This window comes from Merops nubicus, unplaced genomic scaffold, assembly GCF_000691845.1.
Source record: "Merops nubicus isolate BGI_N331 unplaced genomic scaffold, ASM69184v1 scaffold2228, whole genome shotgun sequence".
Classification (NCBI taxonomy): Eukaryota; Metazoa; Chordata; class Aves; order Coraciiformes; family Meropidae; genus Merops; species Merops nubicus.
The window spans coordinates 148186-160418 of record NW_008623493.1 but is presented as its reverse complement, the minus strand read 5'-3'; the positions used below and the strand labels follow the sequence as shown (position 1 = coordinate 160418).

The following is a 12233-nucleotide window of genomic DNA, read 5'->3' as shown; positions in this document are numbered from 1 at the left end:
GTGGATGTTTATAGTTCTCGGGAGCCAAAACTTTACAAAAATATCATCAATAAAAATTACACCTTAAAACTCTAATCATTCTAGAGGAAACTAAGTATTTACCATCATGTCATGCAAATTTATGATCCTAAGGTCTTTACCACCTTTACTGTAATAATGTCATCATTATTTACACTCATACTTGGAAAAACCTTGCCTGTGAATGCACAGCTCAGCCAGGCACACAGGCTTTCCAGAGCTCATAACATTTAAAGAAAGTGCTCACTGCTTTTAATGACAAACAACATAAAAAGAGCTTATCCTACATGCTCTTTAAAACCCACAGAATTAGAACAGAAGACAAAGTACTTTAAAGAACTGCTACATGTCACCCAAACTAGGCTGGCTTTTTATTCATATGATGCCTTTGATTTTTAAGTAGAAGTTCTGTATTTTAAAATACAGCACCACACAGCCTAACAATAAAAAAGAACAGAGAAGATGCCTTTGTTCAAGGCCCACACGTTGCACAGGAATTATTTCCCTTCTAAATAAGTAAATAAGGTATGTGCCCTTCTCTGGGCACATTTCAGCAACTAGAGAAATTACTGAAGTAGAAGAGAAAAGATTTTATTAATTTTCGTTTCCTAGGATTTAAATTTCCATCCTTTCTAGAACCTGACAGCATGGGCAAAAATTTTTCCTAATGTGGCCTGACTGAAACCAGAGTTTGCTGCTATCCACATCTGAGAAAAGTTACACATCAGTCTCATAATTGGGGCCTTCTGACGCTAACTCTGTGCATCAGCCACTTACAATCAGAAACCTCAAAACCATAATCATCAAGTAGGAGACAACAGGAAGCAGCTGAGTTTCTAACAAAAAGAATGTTTTCCTACCACTTGTGTCTGACAGAAGCTTACAAAAGAAAGGTGTAGATATTAAAAATTCTTCCAGAAGATTCAGTTTCCTTCATCTATTTAAGGTCTCTCTTATTTGGTATGGAGAAGAGTACTGAACCCCTAAATGAAGAGGAAAGAGATGCACTAAAATGTACAGAAGCTGCCTTAAGAAACTACACTGTTCAGGGAGAGAAGCCTTATTGGAAGACCAAAAGGGACTTGGGCTTTCTTCACTTTATATATCAGTCAATTCAGAACCTCTTTCCTTCACACCCACTGCCCTTTCCAGTTGGTAACAACCACTCTGCTGAATGAGGTGGATCTCCAGTGGTCCATATCCTTGTGCACAAATGCAAGTGACAGCCAATTCCTCCACACACGTGTAGGAGTCAGGAAAAAGTTGGATTGTTAATTTTTTTTTTTCACCATTAGATGTTAAATTGGAGAAATTAAAATTTCATTCTAAAGTCACCTCTGACAGCAGTCTCATGCCTCATTACGACAAATGAGACTGGTTCAACAAACATGGTATCTGGCAGAATTTATAGGTCAGACATCCTTTCTTCTGTTGAAGAACTGTTCCAGAAATAGCCACAATTCATGCCAATTGCATATAAATCATACTGATGAGATCTGAATCACTGTTTTCAATATTCAAAATCGAGTCTGCTTCAGCAGTTCAAGTGATCAACACAATTCTTGTTCTCCAAGTACCCTAAGGATCTACTGGGGCTTTAAACTCCCAGGAAAAGAGTAGAAAGCATGCTGTGCCAAAGGGAACTGTAATACAAATAAGGTGAGACATTTTTAGTATGCTTAAGGTATTCCTATTTGTCTCTCTTCCTTTGTCTTCCTAGCCCCAGAGTCCCTCAGAAGGAACTCCTAGTTGATTATGGAGACTCTGCCTGCATGTGTGTGTATTTATCACAGGACAGAAGACAACAGAATTTAAAACATCTCTGCTTCTTAGGGAAGAATAGGAGAAGGCTAACCCGTTTTTCATTTGACTTTTCTCTGGTCACCACCAAGTAACTGCATGTACAGAGAGGCCAGACAGGAACTTCTGGCATTAATGCTACTGCTTCAGAATGAATACAGCTGCTTCAGCTAATAAAAGCTGTTCCATGAACATCTGTGCAAACAGAAACCAGCCCTACAAATAGTCAAGCAGGAAAATACAGGTCCTGAAGCAGTCTGGTGTCATAATACTAGCCCCATTTAGTTAACTAATTCACAAACCACTGTTTTTTCATTCTTTTTCATTCTCTGGGTTCTACTGATTACATTCAGCATTGCCAATGCTGCTCTGTTGAGAAAATTCTAATTTTGCATGCCCTTTAATCTTGAAGCAAACTGATTAATTTAGATTAATTTAGTTTTTCGAATTATTAACATGCAATTCTTTCACTGTGCTCATCCATCTGCTTTATAGCTGATCATAGCTGCTTATAGTTCACATGATGTACATGCAAACAGGGCAAACTTAAAAACTTCTGGTTACACGATGATTTTATTCAGCTACAGAATTTCTCTTCCAGTTTTAATTTGATGGAATTTGTATTTAATGGGCACTACAGTGGTTGATGGGATAGTGCCTGTTAGGTAGGCCTACGGGTGATCTGAAACCATGGCAGCATCAAGTACAACATGCCTCTCTGTCACGCACAAGGAATATGTTTGCTTGGCATGGTTTAAGGACTTAAACCAAAAACAGTGCAGTCTAGGCCATTCAGATACCCATTACTCAAAACTCCATACCTGCAGCATTGTACATAGGTCCTGGCTCATACACCAACTTGCCACTATCCACATTTCCTTCACCTAACCAAATTTCTTCCCAAATTTTATATACCAGGTCACTGAGGAAAACTGGATTCTAGGAAAGGCTGATATGAAAAAAAAAAACCTCTGGGAGAAGATCCCAACAGGACATAGCAAGTTTCAGCTGCTGCTGAGCTGGAGAAAACTTAAAATTTTCTGACATGAGTTTTCTGCTGTCGTTGCAGAAGATGACTAAACATGGTCAAGTACTTGGAACAGTAAAGAAAGAATCAGAATGTCTTTTATCCATAGACTTACTACATCTACACATTATTTTGGGACAAACCCCTGAACTACTTTTGCAACGAGTCTCTAAATCCATCCAACTACATGGACAGAGTTAGTTCAGCATAGTGATAAGCCACCTGGACAGCCCAGCAGAAGGCTTCCTCCACATCCTATGGAAAGATAGGATGTGAGTGGCGTAGGACTACTCATTAGAGCAGATGTAGCTGCTCAGTCTTGCTGGGATTCAGGTCCCTCATTTGTAGCAACTGCCTAAGGCTATCTGGGCACTTGATGAGTACGGGTTTTAGAAGTTAATTATCGAAAATAAAAAATTTGGAATGGTGAATCAAAATTACCATCAGCCATGCTCCAAAATCTACTAGTATTGGTGGGAGAATCAAATCTTTCACCTAGCCTGTAACTACCTCTGTTAGACTTGAGACACAGGTATGCTTAGGCCACTGCTGTTGACCAGAGTGTGCAGCTTAATCACCGCTTGCAACAGCTAACCTGAAGTGACAGGCTCCTCTTCCTACGTGCACTTTGTGAACCAGAAAAAGAATTCTCCCATCCCATCTCATCCACAATCTTGCCCCAGCGGTTTCTGCTCTTTCCTGAAACGTCTTTCTGTACTTGTCCCCCAGAAAATCTCCCAATGAATTCTATGGGACCTGTTCCTGTGTGAAAATGTCAATTTATAACTCTCTCTCACTTATCATTCTTGGCAATAACTCAGATATGAACCACATGTCTGGTGGAGGAATTTGGCCCACAGACTGTTTTTAATTAAATGCTTGTCTACTGATATTAAAGAAAACTTCAGTGGCATAGGAATGCAGTAAAAATGATTAATCCTAAAAGAAATTATTTCCTATGCAATTTACAAACTTCATTTCTTCAAACTGGAAGAATTCCACATGTTAAAATGACAACCACTTAAACATTTAAAGCTGAAAAAATGCCAGATGACAGAAAGCAGTCAGAGAAAAACCCTCATATTTCAGTTTTGAGGGTAATATTCAAATGGGAAAAGAAAAACTATTGAGATACTTTATTAGCAACTAGGCTAACTCCAGCTATCAGCAGGTCTGTTCCTATAAAATTATAAATCCATTATCTTTGTAGGCATATGAGAGAAGAAATCAGGCCTGAAAACAGTATCTGAAAGGATGCAAAACAGTAAACACCACTTATAAAGCCTTATATTCACTTTAATCCACACAATATATCTATTCATCTTTCTTAAGTGGTGGAAATGACTGCAAAGCCTTCTGTTGAAAATCCATTACTTGAACTCTAATTTTACTGGCTAACAAAGCAATTACTCATCTCTCCAGATTGCTATTACCTTACTGTATAACTACTGGTTATAGAAAAGTCCAAAAGGAGACTCATGCACCCACTCCCCATGCTCACGTTATCTGCTGACATAGGCTTCAACTACTGACATTTCATCTTAAGTATTGAAAAGTTCAAGGCAATTATTTCACATCTATTCTAAATCAAAAAAACAAACCACCTTCTTTTAGAATAATATACAAGCAGCTTTTCCCTAATTATCAATCTTGGTGTTTCTAGATTCATGCTTTAAACTAAAGGAACAAACAAGAGCATTCCTTGTCACCAGAACACCACTGTCTAGAAAGAAGCTTTAAATTATTCCTGTTCAAAAACTAGGCATCTAATCTTTAAGAAAACCAACATACTGAAGGAGATGAGCAGGTTAAAATGTATATTTACACAAAGATAAATTTTACTGAAAAAAAAGTGAAGTATATAACAAGACATCCCTAACTACTGTAGATATCTTTTTAAATATCCTTCACTCAGTTTAAACTCTGTTAAAGTGTGCATAGACCAAGGCATTAAAAAAATTTAAAAGACTTCTTATTTTACCATCTTTTGTAAAAACAATCTAAAACATTTTACACTGTCTAGATTTACAAAGCCCCATAACTTGTTTATCAGTACTTCTGTGGGTGGTTCATCATTGCTGCATGCACGTACTGCATGATGCAGATGACCACAAGTGACCTGCAGTTCAGTCAGTGCTGCTGTTCATCACTTAAAATTCTCAAATTTAGTTCCCTTCCCCCACAAGAAAAATATATAAAACTTAAAATTAAGGCCAGTGTTAAAGAGCACATCTTGTCTCTCATCTCTAATAACTGCAGGAGACTTTCCGTACAGGACGCCTTTCATCTAGATCTTTTTAATTAACTCAGAGAAACTAGAATTAGATTTTATTAGGATACAGCCTTAATTCTCAATACTTTTAGCCTGTGAAAAGGAAGTTTACAAAGAATCACACTCTCGGTCCTTCTCACATGTGCCAAAATCTCACTACTCTACATAAAGTACAGAAGACAATCAGCCTGGGCCCCAGTTAGTCCCATCATTCTCTGTGTCAGAGGATGAAAAACGTACAAGGTGGCACTATTAAAAAAAAATTAGCCTATAACAGACTAATTGGATTCTGTACAGATGAAGTTTTTTCATGATCAAAGCCAAAAATAAAATTAAATAGCCACCATCTCTGAACCCTCCACTAAAAATCACCCACAATAGAACTTTGATGTCTCCATAATAATTCCAGTGAAAGAATAAGGAGAAAAAAAGATCTCTTGCAATTAATCTTTATACTACACTGATAAAGGATAGAAAGGATTGCCTTGCAAGTAATACTCCTACTACTCTTTATTAGAACTGTTTCAATCTAAGGGTTTTTTCACTTGAATGATATATTTCAACTTGTTCTCTTTGTTGCCTAAGGAAGCATTTGGAGTTTCAAAATCTCCATCACAAAAATCAGCCTGTTGGACCCACTGAAAAAACCAGCCAATACTGGCATTGTTCCTGTATGCGTGCCTAATCTGTATCCTCAGTTCATCAGTTAAGATCACACAATGGGTTAGGAAGATGAGTAGACTGAATACATTCTTCCTACAAAAAGATTTTCCAGCATATTTCAAGATTTCAGCAAGTCTTGCTCTTGAATGTTAAGCTGCCTGCATTTGGCTGTTTTTTCTAATTCTGTTGAGGCACTCACAAGTTGCTCTCCTTTCATGGGAGAGAAAAAAAAAATTGTAATAGACATACAAAAGAGCACAAGGTACCTGCTTTGTTTCATTTTTGTTTGTTTTGTCATAATAACTAGTCAAGTGTCAAAGCAGCTACGACACGTACCTAAAATATGACTTCATACAAAGAAAAGGTGAGTTTATAAAGTCTTACAAAAGTACCTAAATCAGTAATAATTTTCCTCTCCTCCTGCCTTTCAGAGGAGATGTGTGACTATTAAGCTTCACTGAGACTTACCCTTATTACTGTATTTCTAGCATCCCTTCCCTCTGGCTGGTCAGAACAAGAATCACATTTGAAATTGCTCCTGCACTGAAATTATCACCAGCCACTCTTCACAAGCAGCAGAAGATGCACCCACTCTAACGAGCAGCCACATTCTCCACTCATACGCCCCCGTCCCTAACAGCTGTAGACCTGCACACCATCTTCATCACTGAGGCCAACGGACACCTCCTCCTCCACCTCCTCATCAAGCTGCAGGCTTCCGAAGGAGTACTTATTTCTAGCCACAGGAGAGGAGCTCAACACAATGGGGTTTCCAAACACCAAGGGGTGAGTGAAAGGGTTAATGACTTCTGAGTCAGAATCACTAGACTCTGTCCCACTGCTGGTGGAGCCCTCCATCATCTGCACTGCAGCCATGTGACCCATCACACCACTGGCATGCAGCGACTGCACGACCGGGCTCTGCTTGGGCTGCGTCCCCGCGGGCATACCGTTGGCCATCATTTTGCCTTCTGGAGAAGACATCTTAGCCACCACACCTCCTTTACAATATCTCTCTGATCTATACTCCTGCCCAGGGCTTGAGGAGATCTGGCTTAGGATAAACGGATCTGTACCTGATTTATTGCAGATTTTTTGTGCGTGAGCCCGTTGAGAACCTGGAGAATATCTGCAATACCCACGGCAGCTACTGGCATGGCTCTCCTCCTCCCCAGTCCTCCCCCTGCAGTCATGCCCATTTTCTGAGACATACCCCTGAGAGCCAGTTCTGCTCAGGCTCATGCTAGGGCTCGACCCTTTGCTACTGGGAGGCAACGGAGTGGCCAGAGGACTACGGCTCCCTGGCCCTCTAAACATTTCATCAACCAGCGAGCTGTGCCTTGGCATCCTGGGGCTTCCCCCAGTGTAGAAGGAGAGATAAGCTGGGTTATCATCAAGGTACTCTTCGGAGAGATACTGGGAAGACTTGATAGAGGCTGAGGAATCCCTATATCTAGTTCTATTGCGATTTTCGTCTCTGTAGTGAATACAGGCACCACTGGTCAAATCACCCTCATAGTTGTCATTTGTTTGGGAATATGACCGGGTTATTTGTCCTCTGAGGAGATCATACTCGCTATCTACATCACTGCAGTCAATGAAAGGAATGGAGGTGCTGCTGCCATGAGCAGCCCTGGAAGCTGGACCTGTGCTTGGTTGCTGTGATTGAGGTCTGTTCTGCTGCATCCTGTCCTTAGCAGCCTCCTCTTCTTCCTCCACTGCTGACACCACTGCTCCATCCACCTTTCTGACTTCCTTTGGGCTCTTCTTCAAGGAAGGGCTCTTGTGCTGTCCAGTGTCTTCTGTTGAAGCTTTCAGTTCCTTTCCTTGCCGGCTGCTCTGCACCGCTCCAGCATCATTGTCGTCTCCATGGGCAAAGCTAGAGCTCTGGAAAGATAAAAGAGGGAAGGCAAGGGGGAGACAAAGGGGGAGGGAGGGGTGGGAGGGGGAGGTTTGGAAGGGAAGGGAGCCAGAGGGAAAAGGCTACGTGTAATTACGCACCAGAATTTTGCACTGCATCTGCAGCAACATAGGAGTCTCTTGAAAGCAGAAGAGGTAACCTCAGCTTCAAAATCAATTAGAATTAAAAAAAAAGAGGTCTCTGGTCTTGAAAAATACATAAGCTAAGTAAAAGAAAAGAAGGTGGACAGAATGTGGTCATATTTAAAAAGAAGTATTGGAGGTGTTTCCATGCCCTAAGGCAGTGATCATCACTCTTAAGAACATCAGCTTGTTTGCACTACCTCTAGGAAGGTGGAGGAAAAGATAAACACATAAGACAAATTCTGCACAGCCTGCTTAGATACACTAAAAAGGCCACGTGTGGGCTTTTGAGCATGCCACGTTCAATCCCTGGATTGTACCTACCACTACTTCATGGGCTGGCTTTTCTCCACACACATGTCAAATCTGCCCAGCAGACAGGCTCCATCTACCTGAGCTTGTCTTAGCTCTATTAGAATGCTAAAAGGTACTTGAAATGAGCTGCATTTATAACAGAATTCTCTGAGTTCTTAGATTTGCAGAAGTGTGAGAGCCTCTGAACATCAAAAGTAAGCAATATGAGGAAGGTGAAGGTTTGGGTAACCTTCTTAAATAGTAGCTTGCTCCTGCCATTTAAGTTCTACCTGTCATGTGATTAAAGGTTCACCTCCACAAACAGAGATGAGCATAGAGAAACGCTGGCAGGGGGAAGAACACAATAACACAGCCAGGAAAATGGAGCTCCCTGACCCAGCTCCTCTGGGGGCTGTCCCAGGAGAGCCATCAGCCCATGGTCTGGGATGCCAGCAAACAGACACCAGAGCATGTGCATGTTGCCTGGGTGGGCAGGTCAGTGTGTAATTGCTAGTAAACATTAAACAGGACTAGTTGGTGAGTAGGGTAACAGAGTTGGGAGCCAACTACTGGAGCAGCCCTCAGCCAGGAAAGGCACTAGGAAGACAGCAGGTCTTGGGGGTCAATTACTGGCAATGTCCTAAGTGTACCTGCTCTTGGAGAGACACCTTTGCATGTGTGCCTCTGTGTGTGAGGGAACTGGGAATCAGAGCATCCAAGTATTGGCTGCTGGAAAGACTTTGTATCTAAGATGAATTACTGGAGGAACCCATAGCCTGTGTGTGTCTGTAGATCTGAGTACCAGCAATTGATGTGAGGCTGTGAGCCTTAGGGGGTTCTATATCCAGGTACCAGCCACTGGGAGACTTGAGGATCCAGGGGCTTGCTACCGGAGAGGCCGAGTGTCTAAGATCAGTTGCAGGAGGGACCCATATCATATGTACATATGCACATTTCCCACTAAAGCATTTTCACCCTCATCAGCCAAAGGGTGGAAGAGGGTGAGGCCACGGGCACTGTTTCCTGGCTGGGTTTAGGTGTATGGCTGGCTGTGTGTGTATGTGTACATATATTGAATATGTCTATTTGTGAGGGTGCCTATAGGGAACACACGCTCAGCCTTACTAGTAGTTGCACCTGGGAACATGCAGCTGCTGCAGCCTCACCACTACTGACCTACTGGATTTGTAGACTCCTAGCAGATATTAACATAAGGCAAATACCTTAGGTATCTACCAGAGATACTGGCTTAAAAGTCCAAAGCTGTAATTTTTCTGAGGAAATAATTCTTTTGCCTCCCTGGTTAATAAAACAAAACACATTGTCATGGGCAAACAAGAATCCCCAGTGAAGGAAAAGAATTCCATTTTTCTCAGATGCAATAACAAGCTACAACCTAGGAGTAACCCTGTGGATTGCAGTTTTTCAGATAGTCATTAGTACAGCTCAGACAAGCTCCAAATTCATATCTGTCTGGTTGTCTGGAAGCAACACTATTGAACCTGCTCCACTTGCAGAACCTAAAACTTAGGACACACTGGGCTCCCTCAGCTCTTAGTCAAAAGGAAAGGGAGCAGAAAACTATGTGCCTAGAGCTTCAAAGCAGCAATCAGTGGAGGGTAATCTAATGAGAAATGTTTAAAAGGCATGATCTAAGATTTCATCAACATCACTGACTTGTTTTGGCACCTCTGTATGCTGTTCTGAAGGCTGTGCAGTCAGACTCCTGATGGAATGAATCTTGCTGTGTTTCCTGGAGATAAAAGGAAAAATCACAGTTAGAAGACATTTCATTTTTTTTTCTACAAATAGGAATCAAGAGACATGTCTCCTTTAAAACAAAATCTTTGAATAGCAGCTTTCATAAAAGTTAGCTCCAAAACACATTAACATTCCTTCTTTCTATAAAATTTAAACATACTACGTGTCACAAACATATTTTATGTAAGAAAACAGAGAGGCACTGAAGCAAAAATGCTCTATCACCAGAACATGAGTCATAAGCAATGAAAAGTTGTCATGCTCCTTGTGGCATTTTGGTCATTACTTTCAGCTCACTGTGAGCAACATGGGTTCAACTGGCCCTAGCAAGCTGGCAGTCTTCCCTGGGGCCTTTTCCATTGAGGCTGGCTGCACCTACTTTGAGGTGAGTATGTCTGTTCACATACATTAACCATACTCCACCAAAGAGGGTGCAAATCAATATGGAAGGAAGTTCCCTGTGATGGTAGGACACTCACTGCTGAAAAACAGATTGAGGACTATTGATTTTAAGGAAACTACATGTTATGTCAACTTCCAACAAAACAATCAGGACCAAGGGGATATCACACAAATGCTAATTGTCAAACAGGAAAGAAAGAAGTGTTTACTTGGACTAGTGCCAAGATCTTAGAATGTAACTGAAAATCATGACTTTTCTTTGATTAAAACATATTGGGATAGTTACTTTATTTCCTCTCACCTTTCAAACTGCACTTTTTTGTGCCCTCCTTCTTTAACATAGTCAAGAACTTGCTTCTGAGTCCGACCACTGCAAGAAAATCACAGTTAAAATGCTTAACACAATATACAACCTGGTCATCATAAACAAGTATGTGGCCTGCATATGCAGTCACAGCAACCAGATATTTGTCACTATCAGCAGAAACCCATGTAAAATCATAGAGAAGGGAATCTGGGCAGACACACACAGATTTTTATAATTTTGTACGTTACCTGCCTCTTTTTTTAGCTATGGAACTACGTTTTGATGCCATTTCAGAACTGCTTAAATTCTCATGTGTGCCCTTTATAGGCTACTATATTATTGGGAAGCCACCACAGTAGAAAGTGAAGCAGGGGTTACCTCTTCCTCTCATGAACGAAAACTATCCTTGAATACTTTGGGATCAAAAACCAGCCTTACCTGCTATCAGTAAACCCTGGAACAAAGATGAAAACTGTTGAAATGCATTTTGTGACTCAACTGCTCGTGTTAAACACATCAGCTAAGCAAAAATCCATTTTCTGCTGAGATTTAAGCTGGAAATCCCTTTCTAACCTTCTGTAAGAGGCTGTGAAAAAGTAGTGAGAAAGCCCAGGACTTCCTGTTGTGCAAAGCTATAATCTCCAAAGGGAACTGAGAGCAGTAAAGGAAATCCACACTTTGAGAGTGGCTCAACAGAGAAAAAAATCCTTCCCATTCGTTAGAAACTTTCAACTAACTGAATTAGTACAAGGTCTGGAAAAATTACTGAATATATGTACCAGAGACCACAGTAAGTGGAGGATGCAGTCAAAAACTATGCTCCAAACCAGGAGGTAAGCTGAAGGCACTTACAGTCTTCTATTTACTCAGGTAGAAACTTAACAAATTATAATCTGTTTACCTTAACATAGGTCCTTTCAACTTAATTAATTTACTTTGCAGGCAAGAAACAAAGTGGGAAGAGAGATAGAATAGTCATAGCTACTATGTTGTTGTGCAAGGCAAACAGAGTGTACAGTTTATCTCAGCAAAGAGGGTTTCTGGCTGTTCAGCTTGTATCAGCTTTGCAAACAAACTGTATGAATAAAAGGATTTCTCCCCCTGACATACACAATACAGTAGCTACAATGAGGCTTCTGCCACTGTAAGAAAAAAACAAACCAATAACCCAACTAATAAAACATTTTCTACAGCTCTAACAATATTGCAGGTAGACTTGGGCTTAACATAGGGGGTCACCTCACATAAATCATTTGCAAGCATAAAGAGAAGCCATTGCTTATAACTGTACAGAGATGAGTTTGCCAAAAGGACATGCAGTGAAAATACAGATTTCTACTCTGACACACAAGAAAGATCCCTAGAAGCAGAGGATCCAAAGACTGCCAAAAATTTGCTAGCTAGTGCTGCTTATGACACAAGTGGATTTTCTTATGTGAAACCAGCTACAACTTATATACTTTAGATCTTACCTCCACAAAGCTACTTTGCAACAGCTACTACCAAATTAATGCAGTCTTTTTCCCCACAGCATTCTTTGCACTGTTCTGGCTGAGAAGATGCAATGGAAAATATAAAGGAACAAACCACAACATAAAAGAGGGGAGCTGAAAATTAAGGGTTTAATCCTAGAACATTATGGATGT

General features: G+C 40.7%; 1 protein-coding gene across 1 annotated transcript in view; it reads right to left on the bottom strand.

Annotated features, from left to right (window-relative positions):
* Positions 1 to 12233, bottom strand: part of LOC103777517 (FERM, RhoGEF and pleckstrin domain-containing protein 1) — a gene marked incomplete at its 3' end in the record, with an annotated part of 141826 nt that overhangs the window by 11145 nt on the left and 118448 nt on the right. Inside the window, exons 10-12 of the mRNA XM_008945072.1 lie at positions 10582 to 10650; positions 9795 to 9870; positions 7427 to 7667 (exon numbers count right to left, since the gene is read on the bottom strand). Of these exons, the coding sequence (XP_008943320.1) occupies positions 7427 to 7667; positions 9795 to 9870; positions 10582 to 10650 (386 nt within the window). The remainder of the gene's footprint in view (positions 1 to 7426; positions 7668 to 9794; positions 9871 to 10581; positions 10651 to 12233) is intronic.